Genomic DNA, 16935 nt, shown 5'->3' with positions numbered 1-16935 from the left:
TAAGCAGCACTTCGGAGCTCTCCCTACACGCTTGGGGTGCTTGACCCAGACAGCAAGGGCAGGATCCTGCTCTGCCCCCCTGACCCCAGCAGGGCTGTGGGAGTCAGTTTGGGATGTGGGACAGCCCATACAGAGCCAGACACACTCCCCCTGCCTGGGGAGGCACATCCATCCCAGTTGTCACCAGTCACATCTGCACTGAGACACGCCAGCCCCTGACCATCACAGCAGGAGCAGAGGCACCTCCAGGCTCAGCCATGCTGGCAAACCTGGAGAATTGCCAGAAAAACTCTCATTTCTCAGCACTGCCCTCACTCTGACGCTGGCACTTGTGACAAAGGCACAGCAAAGTGCCAGCAGTGTCACAGCAGATCCCCAGAGCCACAGGTTCTGCTGCCAGCAACTGACAGCAACGTGAGTTTGACCCGTCTGGCAGCTAAAAGGCTGGCAGATCTAAATGTATGTAACTCCTGGCTGGCTCATAAGGAAGTGTGTCCCTTTCAAGCTGGCATGCCAGCTCATCAGCATATCTATAGCTCCAGACCAGCCTGGCACCAGCTGTCTCCTCCTGTGGAGGGAATATTTGCCGTAAAATGCATAAGCAGGATGCTTCAGATGAAACAGGGAGTGAAAGAAGAAAAATCATGGATGATAGAAATGGAAAAGGGTTTTAGGGGCACTGCAGTGATGCAGAACGGAAAAAGAAAACCCCTGATGGCCTATCCTCTGTCAGCACAGATCTGTCAGCTGTTTTTGAAGATGCCAGAGCTCTGAACCTCACCAAAAGAGCCAGTGAGGAGTTGGGGAGCCTGGCTGGGTTGCACAGCAGCATGGCAAGAGCTACCAGCATCCCCCCAGGAGCTGTGTGTGCCCAGCCATAACTGTGTCAGATGTTATTTACAACAGGGAGGAGGTGTGAACAGGACTTCCCAAGAGATTTCCTCCAGCCCTGAGGGAAGTTTACAAATAAGGACAAACAACAGGCAGCATTTTGTACCCCCCAAGCTCTTGCTGGGGGTGGGCACATCCTTGGCAGCAAAATGGGAGCAGACAGCCTGGAACTGGCATCCTTGGGTGTGAACCTGGGTGAACAATTTGAGTCTGCAGTTAAAGCTCACGAGAGCAAGTGCCTGCAGACAGGAGCATTCAGAGAAAGGAGCCTTTGATGGGGCAGGAACAGCAGTGTGGAGCTTCCTTTTCAGCACATTCCCTCCTTTGCTGCTCGTCTTCCTAGGGCTTCCTGAGGGCCCAGTGTTGACAAAGCAAATGCCAAAACATCAAGTGAAATCCGTGCCCTCCTCCCAGCTCTGGGGAAGCAGGAAATCCCAGGGTCTTCATCAAACACTTGCAAGCCTGAATTGCCTCCCCACCTCCCACTCCAGCCCTGCTTGGTCCCTCCAGCCTCCCTGGCTGATGGCAATGGCATCCCCAGACCCAGGACACCCCACCAGGAGGGGCACAGCCCAGCCACTCTGCCTGCAGGGATGCTTACTTAACAATTTCCATTATAAGACCTTGGTTTCTGTTCCTAAAAACTTTGCCAAACTTTAACCATTTAGGATGCAATCCTTCATGCCAAAAGCTTTCTTCGAGCTAAATTTATTGGGAAAATTTCAACTACAAAGGTTCAGCCATTTGCCAGAATGAGGTTAGGGAAAATATATTGTTCTTCTCAAGTTAAAAATTCTTTTGACCATTTCAGCAAAATCCCTAGCACCTTCACACTTGGAGCAGGAACCAGAAGTTTGGCAGGGGACAGCAGAGGGGTCTGGGTGTGCCTTCTGCCATCTCCATCCTGCTTTGCCAAGGTGGGGGCCTATGGAAATTGGGGTGTTTGCTATCAGACAGCTCTCATGCCACTCTGAAAGCAGCAGCTGGTTCACCTGCTTGGACAGAAGAATGAACCAAGCCAGGTGAGGCACTGGAGAGGGAAAAGCAGGTGGGAAAGGGGGCTGAAGCAGCACAAGAGAGGCACGGCACAGCAGCCCCTCAGTGCTCTGCTGGCACCATCAGTGGCTGCTCTCCCAGAGGATCCCAGCCCCACACGTGCAGCATTCCTGCCGTGGCAGAGCCTCGTGTGGTGCATCCAAATTCACGTGCCAGCCAAGGATCCCAGATGAGCTCAGCCCGGTTCCACAGGGGAGCTCGCTTTTCTGAAAACTATGGAAACTGAACAGAAACTACACATGCAGAAAAATCTCAGAACACCAGACTTGGAGGCATCTCTGCAGCTTCAAGTCAAGTCCATTGCACTTACTCACCATAAAGCCGTCCTAACGACACGTCACTTTTTCTCCCCTCAAGGTACAATTTTCAGTCAGCACAGAAAATTAACAGGCAGCAGAGACCCTCCTGCAGAGTGTTCTGATGTGCTGTAATGTGCACGTGTTCAAGGAGCCTCAGGGCTGCAGGACCAGGTCATGGTTTGGGGGACTAAGATGGAGAACTTGATTCCATTCCTCGCCTTGGTTCTGAACTTTCAGGGAGATCCAGAAGTCCCCTTAACTCCTCCCAGTGCATGTGCTCAGCTATTTTTGTGTCCCTCACATGTTGGCTGGCTGGTGACACAGAGGGGATGGAATTTGCAGACACTGGGCAACTCTGCTTTGAAGGATTCTCTTTTTAGGAGCGCTCCATCTTTTGTATCTCAAGGTGGGCAGACAAGGGACTAGAAAATCTGGTATTTTCCTTAAGCTCAGTTCTCCATCAGTACCACGAAAAAAGGCACCCAAACCCAAGCTTTGAGCACACACCAGTGAGTTTACACCATCCAATTATTTAGACCTGAATCTTGTAGATTTTCCTACACTTCAAGTGGCATCGAGTACAACAATAACACTTAATTAGTGGCTTCTCTGGAAAACTCCCATGAGAATAGAAAAAAAATTTTACAAGCAAAAGGACAACAGGGAAATTGAGCCTGGGAGCTCTTTATCATCACCTTGTCTATCACAGGAGGCTTTGTGTGCCTTACACCATGCCTGAAGTGCCACTGGGTGCAGCCTTTGAGGCTTGTTCTGTTTGGAAACAACCCCTCAAAACGCTCCTCACAAAGATACAGCCAGATTCACCCTCCAGAACTCTGGTGGTGAATGAGGGCTGTGGTATTCTGTGGAAATTTGGAAGAAGTTCAGCTGCAGGCGGTGCAAAGGGAGGTTCTCAGGTGGAACAACCCCTAAAAATGCTCCTCATGAAGATACAGCCAGATTCACCCTCCAGAACTCTGGTGGTGAATGAGGGCTGTGGTATTCTGTGGAAATTTGGAAGAAGTTCAGCTGTGAGTGGTGCCACGCAAAGAGAGGTTCTCAGGTGGAAACAACCCCTCAAAATGCTCCTCATGAAGACACAGCCAGATTCACCCTCCAGACCTCTGGTGGTGAATGAGGACTGTGGTCTTCTGTGGAAATTTGGAAATTTGGAAGAAGTTCAGCTGCGGGCGGTGCCATGCAAAGGGAGGTTCTCAGGTGTCGAGCGAGCGATTCCCTGCGGGAAGGGCCGTGACCACAGGCACAAACCCACAGCACGCAGAGAAACCATTCCAGGAAGTTCAACATCCGAGCCCCCCTGTTAGAAAATACGATCTCAGTGCTCCAACAACTCGCATGGAGCCGGAGCCTCGGCTCCCAGCGCACGTGCGGGCTCACACAGGCGATGGAGCACTCAGCAACCTCCACATAAAGAGCCTCAACCCTCCACATTCAAACACATCACACTTTTATGCCAAATTCCTCTTTTCCCCCATGGTTTGAGATAGGATTGGTACAACTGTGATTTTCCCTGCAGCTCCCGTTGGCCATACATAGGGAAAGGCTGTGCTGGGGGTTGGTGGGCTGGCCATGGGGTGCCCCAGCACCCCTTTTGTTTGCTGCTGTGTCTCCTGGCAGGAGGACACGAGGGAGCTGCAGGCTCCAGCGCCGTTTCCTGCAGAGATTTGAAAATCTGTTGCAGTTCCAAAGCGAGCTTCGATTTCACTGTGACCAGCAGCTCGGAGACTCATAGTTACTATACAGCCGAATAAAATATTTTTTCATAAATTTAACGCCAGCATGTCTGTGTTTGGAAACTTTGAAAATCCATGTTGTATGGTTTACTGCACTGGAAAAGGTGCCAACAGAGTTTCAAAGGAAGGGAAGTGTATAACTGTTTCCTTTCAAATGTATTTTCCAATGGGATCCATTGAGGGAAAAGGCTGGAACTAACTAAAACATTATTAAAAACTGTTATGAAAAGAGACAGAGAGATGGAAAAAGATAGACAAAAACTCCAATACACAGCCGAAAGGGAGGGAGGGAGACAGGCGGCAAGAAAGGGGATATGGGCAGAAAGACACTTTGGGTGGGGAAAATGGGGCGAGACGGGGAGTTTTAACTGGCAGTCACCCTTCGTGGTTTCATATTGTTGCAGATCAATTGATCAGGATTTCAAGTGCTGCTGGCCCGGTGGCACAAGGCGAACCACAGAGTTGGCTGCGAGCGCAGCCCTCGCGAACTGCTGACCTTCAGTTTTCAAACCAAAAATATTCCTTGGGAAACGGTTACACCAGGTCCCAGCCCCGAGGCTGCCAAGCAAAAAACAAGCACTACGGACCTGAAGGAACGCCCCGAGTAACCTACACCAAAGCAACAAGCAGGGCTAGTAGCCTGAAGTAACTCCCTGGTGTGATTCAAGCGGCAGGAACCGCGCGTGACATGTGTGCAGAGGGGCTTGGCTCTTCCGTCCTCCCGGAGCGGGGAGTTCTCCAATCACCCTCCGTCGGGATGAGCGTCGGCCCTCAAGCCGCTCCCGCTCCCTTGGCCACGCTCAAGCTGCTCCAACCAAGCCTATAAATACCAAAGCCATCGGGTCCATATAGTGCAGTCACAGCCTGATTCCAAACCACCGCTCCGGCTCCAGGCGCAGCCCTGGGTTTGCTGCCCTGCGAGCGAAGGGGGAGCCAAAAGGGGCTGAGAACGCACGTTTTGTCAAAGGCTTCAGTGCCCTGGCCATCAGGAGGCTGCCAGGGTCGGGGCTGGATCTCTGTTGCTCTGCCAGGCTTCAAAGAGCCAGGCCGGGGGTGGGCAGAGCTCGGCGAGCGCCTGCAGAGATCCAGGCCTGTGGTTCCACGGGGTGTAGTAACCCTGGGCTGTAGCACACATGTCGAGGGATGAGGGGAAAAAAATAAACAGACAGACAAAAGAATGAGGATGCTCTGCCAATTCCAATTGTGCAGCTTTTATTTTAAATGCTTATCAAGCTGAGAAAGAGCAGAGTTCTTGGAAAACAAGGTTTCCTTTCTTCCCATGCCAGTGTCAAACACCCTCAAGGACGGGTACAGCACAGGCGCTCGCTGCCGGCCGCCCTCTCCGCAGCCGCCATCCCGTCCCGTCCCACCCGCCTCGGGAAGGGTTTCCAGCTCACAGCCCTGGTGTTTCTGGTAAAAAGATCTCTCTGTGATTTTTTTTTTTTACTATATATATATATATGTATATGATTTTTTTTTATTAATCTCCAATCTGGCTGGGTTCAAATTATGGCCAATTACCCACCAACACTTCTCGCTAATAAAATAAATTTTTACGGGCCCTAATTACTGCTTTCGCTGAACTGCTCTACAGGAAGCAGAGAGGCTGTGGCTCTCCAGACGGCAGCAGCAGCAGACAGGAAAGCTACGGCGAGGAGCCCGCGAGTGAACGGAGGGGATGGAGGGGGAGCGCGGCGCGTGTGCCATGCGCACGGCGCTGGCCCGGCCGTCAGCCCCCGTCAGCCAATGCACCCACCACCTGTGACGCAGGGCTGCTGCTGCTGGGGACAGGAGTGACGGCCGCAGCTCCACGGACGCGAGCCGGAGGGGAAATCGTGTTTGGAAAGGGCTGCATCAATCACACGTGACGGAGAGGCTGAGCCGCCTCCCAGCGCGGCACAGGGGTCCCCCCGCAAGCAGCGCACAGGGGAGGCGGCTTCTCAGCCCGGCGCCCACCTTTGGTTCTCTCTGTTCCAATCGCAGCTAATTGAAGGAGACACAAATAGCAGGAAGGCAGAAAATCCCTCTGAGAACGCGAAGCATCCAGCCTGCTCCCTGCTACACACACACACACACACACACACACACACACACACACACACACACACGCTGCTGCCTGCCAGCACAGCGCAGCCTCAAGGGGTTCCTGGGTGTGACAAATGAGCAGAACCCACCGGGTGACTGCAGCCCGCAGCCCGTCCTGCCTGGACCCCGCTGCTCCAGGGGAAGCAGGGAGAGCAGAGCCGCTGTTCTCCGTCAGGGAACACCCTCTGAGGCAGGAAAGCCGTGGCAAAACCACCGGCTGCTGGAGCCCTATGGAGCCACGCAGGTATCCCGGCTCAGCTGGGGAAACGCGGCTCTGCAAGATTGATTAATTTTTTTTTCCCCTTTCTTAACCGGGATTACACTAATTTCCAAGGCCTAATGGAGTCCAGCTGTGATGGGGAGGCAACGCTGCAGTAGTACAAAGACCTTTGCACGTTGGTGCAAACTTGCACAATGCTCAGCACACACACACACACACAAAGCCCTATAAAAAGGATGCACTGCAGCGGGATATTTTTAGTCTTGACAATACAGCCCTAAAAATACGACTTTGCTAATACATCACTACAGAAATATTCCCAGTGTCCATTCAGGAACGGTTTAAAACATTTATTTTTGTTTCCTTGTGCAATGGTCAGAGAGGAGGGAGAAAATAGAAACTCATTGATAAGAGGAAACGAGAGAGACATGAAAAATTGAAAACTACCTAAAAGCTCATGGAGAGGTTTATTTTATTAGTTCTTAATAAATATCTTGCAGATTTCCTCAGGAAATACACCAGATCACATGTAAAATAGTTTGGTACTGATGTCAACTGTGTCAGCATATGAAATCTATTAGGGTGAAGCCACAGCAGGGTGATCAGCGTGCTGAAAAACTGCACGGCACTGAGGCGAGGGGGGGTGGGGGGAATCTCACGGCCCTTCCAAATTCTTCGAGAGGTAAAAAAGTCAGCCAAGACGCAGAGAGAGAGAAAAAAAGATCCCACATCCTGCTTTGCGCTGCCAGCAATGTGAAGTGCCCAGAGATTAATTCTATGTCTGGCCTGGAAATGTGACTTTAAAGCATTGGAGGGAGCGGGGAGGAGGAGGAGGAGAGAGCAACGAGAAGGCCAGGAGAACCGGGACTGGCACCGTGCCACCGACCCCCCTCCCGTCCTTCCCAAGCCGTGTTTCAACGTAGACAGCAGTAAAGCCCAACAGACGGCAGCTCCTGGGGCTGCCAGGGCCTCGCACCAGCTGGGGCGCGTCTCCCGCTCCCCGTGCAGATGGGTTTAGGAGCATCACTTCCTCTGCGCTGCTTTCCGAGCCACCCGCGCCCATGTGGCCGCCTTTGGCCGCTCTCCGCCGTGGCCCCGAGCGCGCCTGGGGCCCCCCGGGCGGGCGGGACGAGCTGCTCGGCTCCCAGCACCAGGCACGAGGGTTGTCAGCCCTTGGCTCCTCGGGCTGAAGGGTTTATGCTGTTCCCAACCCGCCTTTGGCAGCCGGAGCCTCCTTCTCCATCCCCTGTGCCATTAGCCGGGGAGCAGGCGCTGCTTTCGCAAGACGCCCCAGCTCCGCTGCTGGGGCTGGCAGAGAAGCACCAGGAGTTCACTGAGCCAGGGTCAGGGGGCCAGATGATCCCAGGAGGGATGGGAGAAGGGGGAATGGAGAAATTCCACAGCCAAACCCATCCCCGTGGGGTATATTCTTCCCATTCCACAGTGATGTGCTCCTGGCTGCTTCTCTCCGTGGGACTTGAGAGACCCAGGGGCAGCCAGATCACTTGTGCCCTCTGTGTGTCACCTACCAGCCAGCCCTAAGGCCACCATGGCCACCATCAGCCACACCAATGAGCATTAAAAATGACCCTTCCATTAGAGATGGGCCATGTGCCTTCAGGGCTGTCACTCAGCCAGGGTGAAACTGTCCTGGTCAGTGAAGCTGGAGTGAGCATCACACAGCCACGGTGACACCTGAAGGTCACACCTTCCTCCTGACTGTCACTTAGCACAGGCAGAGCCAGCTCTGTGCTGCCAAGAACCCAGTGCAGGGCACACACAGCCTAATTTGGGAAAATAAAAGATCCCCACACCTAAACCTGCATGGGGTCACCTCCTCAGACACACTCAAGGGCAGAAACAGCCTCAGCTGTGCTGCCATTCCTGATCTCAACATTAAGGCAAGAAGAGACCCCAACAAGCTCCCCTAGCACTGGGCACAGCATTCCCAGAGGGAGTGCAGCCTGTGAAAAGAGGAAGGCAGGATGGAGCTGGCAGGGGATGAGGGTGTGGGGCAGCCCCTGGGAAGGAACTGCCCTCACTGAGCTGGCAGGCTGCATCCAAACCTGCACAGGGCACAGGGCGGGCAGCCCCCACTGCCTACACCTGGAAGGTTATAAAACAGCCCCTCAAGCTCAATCAGGAGTTTTACAACTTCACAAAGCAGCATAATTAGCCTAATTATACAGTGTTCTCTCAGAGAATTAAACAGAAATACAGTAATTGACTTGGTGCTACTTAAAAGCATGAGGAAATCAAAGGTGCAAGGCACATTAAAGAATCAGAAATATCTCTTCAAAAGCAAAAGGACTTCCTGTCACGCTGCAAACATCTAAGGCTTCACCAGAGCTGCTGCACCTGGTGCATCTCACTCTGCCTGGCACCCCTCTTTCTCCACCACCAAAGCTGGGGAGATGCAGAGACCTGGGCAGCTGTCTGAGCACCTCCTGTTCCACAGCAGGACAGACAGACACAGTGTGCCACTGCTCCATTTCCTGCCTTTCATTTTACACAGCAACGCTGCTTCTTCATCCAAATAGTGTCTGGATTCAGTGTTTGCAGAGCTGGCCATGCCTTGGAACCACAGCAAAGCCTCTCCAACCTCACCTCACCTGTCACTGATTGTCCTGATTTGCTGCTTGGGTTGCTGAAGCTTGGCTCTAAAGCAGACTCAGGCTTTGTGTTTACAAATAATTTCCCCTCGATTTGTTGCCCTGAAATGAGATCCTGCTATCACCTCATGGAACAGCTTCAAGGGCAGATGTAAGGATGTGCCTGTGTGACAGGCAGACCAGGCAGAACCCCCAGCAAGCTCATCCAACACCACTTGATGTGGACTTTGCTGCACTTGAGCTGGAGGGCAGGAGTGGAGAGTCTGACACACCAGCAAACGCTCAATTTTGCTGGAAACCTTTCCCTTCCCTGCCACAAAGCCCTGCTCAATCTTTTGCCTCCCAAGCCAAGGTCTAGATTTCAGAAACCTGAACTGCCAGTGGAAATTCCCTGCAGCGCGTTGATTATTGCATCTCCTGCTGGCACTTGTGGCAAGGGGAAAAAAAAGTCACATGGCTTTCTGGACACACGTTTCACTGAGGAGTCTTGCATCAGAGGGCAGAAGCCAGCAGCCAGGAAAATAACTCCAATTACGGTAAATAAATCCCCAAATATGTGACAATCTGCCTTTTAAACAGGAAACAGAGGGGAATAAGCAAAGGAAGACTTTGGTCTAAACATTGCTGCCACCGGCCTCAAGAGCCCGAGAGCAAGACTCTGAAGACACGAATTATTTTACCTGAACTTTACTGATGTGTCTCAAGTCCGAGACAGCTTCCTTCCCTGAAGGGAAAGGCGTTGACAGTTCCCAGCAACTGTGCCAACCTCCAAGACTCCCAGTGGCTCAGAGGAGAAACCCTGGAGGGTCAGCTGCCATCTCTGGACATGCACGTGTCCCTTAGGAGGCTCAGCACAGGAAGCTGTGCGGCTCCTGAGATGAGCAATGCAGGTAGAACTCCCTGCACCACTTCAACACTTCCTCTACTCACACATCTCAGGGTATGGGTTGTGTCCGGACACAGGGAATAGTAGATATCACTAAATAACACTAAATTCAGTGTAAAAGGCCTTTGCAAAGGGAGTGGCATTAAAGAGGCAGCTCGCTCAGGAGCCTCAGTGCAAGGCAGGCAGCAAGGGGAAGGATGGACACCAGAATCAGCCAGCCCTCCTCTGAGTTTCCTCTCCGAAATACCACTCAAATGCAAAGCAAATACAAGCAGTAATGTGAAAGGAGGGGAAGGATAAATTAAACATCCAGTTCCTCCAAACTTAAGGCCTTGGGAAGTGTTATGTCTTAACACCACCTCACTAAAGACAGCACTGCCCAGTCCCAGAGGGAAAGTCACACAGCGACTCCAGGTGCAGCTGGAGATCTCAGTGCACACACCTCAGCCCACAACTGCTGTACATCAACCAAAGCCCCAGCACCCAGAGAAAGCCAGATGTCAAACTGCTCAACTCCAGCCTCCCTGCATCAAGTGGGCTTTGCACTACAAACTGAGCCCCCCAGGCAGGCGGAGGGACCTCAGGCTCTGCTCTCACCGGAGCACAGGGCTGCAGATGCTCAGCGTCCCCCGGCACAGCCCTGCAATGTGACATCTTCATCACCCTCCTGGCTGCTTAGCCCAAAGGTGTCACAGCCCACAGCTGAAGTGTGTATTTACCACACAAAGAGGAGAATTCAGAGAAAAGAACTCAGTTTTGCACCCCAGATAGGGACACATCAAATTGTCTCTGCTGCTATCTATAGCCGAAGGTTTATTAAGCTTTCTTTTGTGCCTAATTTTAAAACTTCACCAAACCAAGGCAGTTACCCACAGCACTGCTTTATTTTTAAACTCGGGCAAATGCACTGGACTCTCTTGCAGTCGATTGCCCCCACCTTTTGTCAGCTCCAACATGAGAGATGTGGTTAGAGCTTCATGAGAGGAGGTGGAGATGAGGCTGCCGCAGGTGATCAGAAGGTGCTTCCTCTGAGCCTCTCTGATGCTGCAGTCAGCTCTTTGAGCAGAGCTGGGTCCGAGCGGCACAAACCAGCCCGTGGCAATGGTCAGAGCTGAGGCAGACACCACCAGCCTCTGCATCATCTCTAGGGATATTTTAAGGGTTCAGGCTGAAAGGCTGAGCAGATGCGGTCAGCAAAGCGAGACCTGCCGTGTCCGGCACAGGGCTGTGAGGAGGGTGGAATGGCAGCAGAGCTGGCTGCTGGTAACCACAGCACAGCCTCATCTCAGGGCTCTGACCTCCCCAGTGATAACAGAAAGTCCTGGACCTGCTTAAGAGCTGCAGGGGATTTGCACTGACCTACAGATCTTTCCTTGTGTGTTTCAAGATTTGGGCAAGATCCGCATCTTAAGCTGGTGTCAGTGCTCAAGGAGCAAGCAGGGCCACGTGCCTCAGCAAACCTTGCACAGGCTGCAGTCACAGCTGTGTGGCAGCAGCTCCTCTCTGAGCCAGGCAGAGTCTCTCCAACCCCTGCAGCACCGACCTGCTCGGCCCAGGTCTCAGGACCAGTGTGGCAAAAGCCACAGACAGTGCTCGGAAGCTGCTGCTGTGAAACCTCCCTTTCCGCACGAGCCTTCAGGGTGTCCCAGCTGACACCACCTTGCACAGAGAACCTGACCCTGTTCCACTCAAGAAGACAGACCCAGGGTGTGCAGAGCAAAGCTCAGCCTGCCCCTGCCACACTGAGCCCTCCTCACAACCCATGTGCCAGGGCACAAGAAGAAGTTTTTCCTCCTTGGCAGAGCAGATGCCCTGTGCACAGCTCACTCTGCCCAAACCGTCCCTTTCCACTTCCCCAATCCTCAGCTAAAGCAACGCACTTGGCCAGACCCTCCTTGTGCCTCTGTGCCCTGACTCTGCTCGGCCCTGGGGGATGCAACTTCATTCCCTACATGTGCTGAGGATGCACATATGGCAGCCCCCTCCCCTCTCCACTTCCACCTAAGCCCGACCTCCTAACAACCTCCACACTGCACAGCTCCACCGGCCCAGAGTGCCAGAAGGCATCCAGGTGCTGCAGCCTGATGCTTCACACCCACAGCCAGGCAAATTTGCTGGGATTTCCGGGAAGTGTCTCTAGGGTGCCCCGTGCTGCTGCACCCCCACCTTGGTGTGTGCTTGTTTGGAATGCAGGGCTGTCAGGGGGGAGTTTGGGGGGAGAGGGGAAGTTATTCTGGTGGTGGCCTATGAATAACATCCAGTGATTTATAGGAAGTATAATCCAATAATACAGTAAAATAAAACAGTGTGTCTGAGATGGGTTTGATTCCAGGAATTATAAAACAAATTATTAAAGAGAGAGAGAAAGAAAAAAAGCCTCAGAGAGGCCAGATTGGAGTAAATTGGGCACAGATGGGCTGGGAGGGGGTTCCTCTCTCTCCACTCACCGAGATGCCCCTGCCGCAAGCACGGCTTCAATTAGTCTTTTCAGAAACCAGAGTTTTATTTCCCCAAATTACAGAATTAAAAAAAAATTAAAATTCTTGGAGTGTTTGTGGTCGGGATAAAGGGATCCAAACTTCTCTCTGAGTTGGTTGTGCAGATGGCTACCAAACTGTTAAAATGGGCCACCCCACTATGGCCCCGCCTCAGCCAGAGCCCAGGATGGCCCAAAACACTGGCTGGTCACCTATGTCCCACCCTGGGAAGCACCAGCAACTGCAAGTCTCTGCCATGTAGAGTGGCCACCTCTCTGTGCCTCCCTCCCCTAAGTGGGCACTCCTTGCCCCATGGGTTTGAGGTCTGCAAGAAGCTTTTTCACACCTGAAGTGCTGCTGGCAGGAGGCAGCCGGGTCAGTGGGACCCTCACTGGCTGCATGCCTCCCTGGACAAAGCAGGAACACACTGTTTGATGCTGAACAGCAGGGGATGCACTTCATGTGGGAATTCTTTGGCTTCCTCTGTCAGAGAAAACAACAGATCCAATTCATCTCCCAGGATCTTCCCAGTGCTGCCCGGCTGCACAGGCAGCTGAGACCAGCTCCAGCGTGCCTGGTGCTGTCCCTGGGGACAAGCACAGCTCAGCTGCACTGGGCACGGGCCACAGAGCCCTTCCTGTGGTCACCTGAGCCCTGGCACCCACTGCAGGGCTCAGGTAACCACAGCAGTGAGCTGCGTGGGAGGAGGATGTGAAATGCCACGTGCTGCTCACAGCTGGCTGGTTTTGAAACCAGTTTAAACACAGCACAAAAAAAGTCACCCTGTCAGAAGAGCACACGGTGACCTTGCGGTTGGTGTTGGGTGGTTTATGAAAAAGTGGCAGTGGCTGGGAGAAGAGACACAGAGGACATGTCACAAATCCTACAGGGGACACATGCCAGGACAGGGCACCCCTGAGGGGTCACGGCCAACCCACACCACAGCAAAAGAATAGGAGTAAAAAGGCAAAGAGCAGCAGATACAAATTATCATGCATGAGCCCCAACCTCCTGTGCTGCCCATATCCTCACTGAAAGTCTGGGACAGACCAAGCACAATCCAAAATTGGGAGAAACTGAGGCTGAGATGGGGCAGGACTGTGTTTGGTGCAAGCCTGAGGAAGACTGAGGACAGGTGCTAACCACAGCATTTATTTGTTAAGTTCCCTTTTTCTTAATACCTGACTCTTTACTTAAAAGTTCTTATTCAGGGGTTAAGAATTTCACAGAATTCCCCACATTGTGACTGTTATGCCAGTGACACCACACCACGACTGCCAGCACCACTGGATCTCAGCACCAGGGATTTGTTACAAACCAGACATGGAGCAACAAGCACATTTACAAATTTCTCAGGAGTAGCTGGGACTCCAGAGACCTGGAAATACACAGCAGGGAAGAGAACACCCCCGGAGAGGAGAGAAGAGAGGCTCAGCCCCAAATCCACAGATCTCCTCCTGCTACTGCACACAGAGTGTCAGCCCCGTGTGATGGGAAGGACCCAGACACGCTCTGCTCCCAGATTTGCAGGAGGATTTCAGTAGGAGGAGATCTCCGGAGGCTGTTTGGTCCAAGTGCAAAGTTACATCCAAGCTCTGCGGAGTGGACACAGCCAAGCTCTGACTGCAGCCGGCTCCCCAGCAACGCTTCCTGGCAGTTTGGGATGCAGGCAGGGTGGGACTGCTGCTCCCACAGGCCCACAGGGGCGGCTCGGCCCCCGGGCTCCCCGCTGCCCCTGCTGCTGCTGCAGCACAGGGAGGTGACTCATGTGCTGGGAAATGGAAAGCCGGCAGCACCTTCCCGACAGCGTTCCTGCCGCGCTCCCCCAGGCCTCTGCCCACAGCAGCCTGGGGAGCGAGCCAGCGCCCTCGCTCCACGCAGGGGACTCCGAAACCCTTCCAACATTCCTGCCTGCCTTCCTTCAAAACTCCAGACCCTTTGCTGTTCTGCTTTTCATTTCCATCTGCACCCAGCTCTTCCCAGGATGGCAGCGTCGGCAGCGAGCCCGACCCGTGCTGTGCCAGCACTCGGCGTACGAGCGCTCCGAGACCACCGGGGCGTTTGTGCTGACAGCAGGGTTTGCTTTGCCAACACCACTCTCAGCGATATTTCAGGGTCACCAGAGCAAAGAGCCCTCAGGGAAATCCCCGAAGGGCCCTTGGCATCAGATGGCAGCCGTGGTGCCATCCGACCTGCAGGCATTCCAGGAGCTGCCACCTGCTCCGTGCGCAGCCCGCAGGCCCCGGCAGGAACAGGTTTGCTTTCTCCAGAGATCCAAAAGCTGGGAGCAGCTGGCAGCTACCCACACAGGAGGCAGAAAACTCTGAGAATACTTATTTTTCATGAGATAAAAAGCACTCCCTCTGTCACTCACACACATCCACAGCTCGGCTGTGGAGGGACGAGCTCAGCCCAGTGGTTTGAGAGCTGGGATTGCTTCCAGCTCTGCCACGGGGGCTTGCCATCCATCCCAGACAAATCCCATCCCCTGCTTCCCACCCGCCCCTGTCTGTGGCACAGACACCACTATTAATTCACCTACCAGGGGTATTATTAATATTATGAATACAATAATTACTGTCACGCAGAGGCATTTGCTTATAATCACAAAGTACTTTGCAGCTCAAAGATAAACACGCCATCACTGGCTGGCATCTGGCAGGCAGGAGGGCACGGCTGCCTCGCCAGTGGGACTGACAGCTCCCCCCAGGAGAGGAGAGTGCCTGCAAGGCAGCCACAGGAGCCACTTCCCAGCCCTCCAGCTGGTGCTGGTTTGCTCCATCAGCTGACCTTGGCCACTGACCACCAGCCTGAGCAGTGGCCAACTGGCTCACGAGGGAGGGATCTTCCAGCAGCAGCTCTCTGGGGCTCAGCCTGATCACCCACATGCTGGCCTTAGCTGAAATCCATCAGCTGGAGGCCTTCATATTTGGGATCTAAATCCCAAGGCATCAGGATGTGAAATGTTGCTTCCTCCCACCCAGGGAGAGCAGCCCCATCATCCCTGCTCCCAAACTCACAGCTCAGGCAGAGCAGGGTAGCTGCTGCTGAGTGTGTGTTGGAGGGGACATAGGGAAAAGTACAATCCCTGGAAGCATTTTAAACTCAGTGAAGAGGCTCTGGTTTGGTGGCACATTAAACTTGTCAATGGTAGAGACCATCCAGGCTGCTGGGTGGATGGAGGAAGTGAGAGGAGGAGAGTAATTAACATTAAATCTGTGTTGTTCTCTGAATTACCACGGGGCACAGGCTCAAGCCTGGTGTTTCAGAGAGTGGCATCACATCCCCACCCACCTGCATGGACACAGGCAGCCACAGCTGAGGCCTCTGAGACTGCCCCAGCCCTCCTGGTGCCAGCACAGGCACTGAGCAGGGCCCAGCTCCAACGCTGGGAAGGCAGAGCCACAAAGCAGCATTTTCCTTCAGTGCTGATGACTCAGGCTCCAGGGGGATGCGATGCCTCCTCACTCCTCAGACACCTCAGCCAGCTCCAAAGGCCCAGCCAAGGTCCCTTTGTGTTGACACCCACAGGCATCCAACCACCACTCCCACCTCCCCATCTGGTGTGTCCCCCACCCTTCTCCACGTGGGGAATGGCTGATCCCCATCCAGTTTCCCCTCCAGCAGCACGTGGTACCTTTGGGCTGGGAGTTGTACACTGCAAACATGTTGATGGCCACGAGCTGCAGCATGCGGGTGCTTCCGATGGGAGGGGGGCTGTGCTGCAGCAGCACCTGGAACTCCCTCAGGACCTCCTCGGCCACGGCAGGGAAAGTCTCCATCCTGCAGACAGAGAGAGAGGCTCTAGAGAGCAGGCTGTGCCCAGAGATGAGTCTAGAGAGCAGGCTGTGCCCAGAGACGAGGGCTGGGAGGTGGGCATGGCACATCTCCTGGGCAAGGGGGAATCCCTGGGGTGCTGTCTCCCAGCCAGGAGCTGTGGGGAATGAAGGTGCAGGCTGCTTCCTCCGAAAGGGCAGTGAGGGATTGCTCTGTGATCGACAGGCAGCATTCTTTTGGCAGGAAAACACGGCCTTTATGAGTCATTTCTGACCAACCATTTTTTTCTACTGACTTCTACCAATCTGGGAGAGGTGCCAAGGGGCCAGCAGCTCACTTGGACCAGGAGCAGCCCATGGGACTCCCAAGGCTGCAGCAAAATGCACACACTGGTGCCACATTGCGGATGTGGCAATTCCAGTGTGTTGAACGCCGGCCAGAGTGTGCTTCCTCCAGAACTCCTCGCTGCAACATGGCACCGAGCCCTGTCTCCCCCAGGCTACACACTCTCCAGCACTGTGATTGAGCCCCTAAACTTCATCACTTCGAGCCCCACAGGACAGGGACTCTCTGCCTGGTGGAGCTGCTGACAGTGTCAAAGCTGGAGCGGGTCCCCGCAGCCGCTGTCGCGCGTCAGGACACGGCAGCCCGCGCCTGCGGGGCCACGCCTGGGGATGGGGTGAGCTTTCAACACCCCTCACAAGCGCCCACGGAAATCTGACACCTTTATCCTGCTCCTCATCGCTGAGGGAATCAGCTGAGGTCACTTATCGAAGCTGTTGGATCCTCAGCAAGCTCCCAAAATGATTTATTCGCGGTCAAACCCCGAAAATGAGTGAGGTGTGGCTGCCCACAACAGTCCTCACCTGGTATCCCAT

General features: G+C 53.7%; 1 protein-coding gene across 3 annotated transcripts in view; it reads right to left on the bottom strand.

Annotated features, from left to right (window-relative positions):
• The window catches only part of SMG6 (SMG6 nonsense mediated mRNA decay factor), a 108306-nt gene that overhangs the window by 62556 nt on the left and 28815 nt on the right, over window positions 1-16935 (bottom strand). For all 3 annotated transcript variants that reach the window (XM_005493652.4, XM_074557217.1, XM_074557218.1), the window contains exon 10: window positions 15918-16063. In XM_005493652.4, the coding sequence (XP_005493709.3) occupies window positions 15918-16063 (146 nt within the window). The remainder of the gene's footprint in view (window positions 1-15917; window positions 16064-16935) is intronic.

Source organism: Zonotrichia albicollis, chromosome 22 (assembly GCF_047830755.1).
Source record: "Zonotrichia albicollis isolate bZonAlb1 chromosome 22, bZonAlb1.hap1, whole genome shotgun sequence".
NCBI lineage: Eukaryota > Metazoa > Chordata > Aves > Passeriformes > Passerellidae > Zonotrichia > Zonotrichia albicollis.
This window is presented reverse-complemented; position numbering and strand designations above follow the sequence as displayed.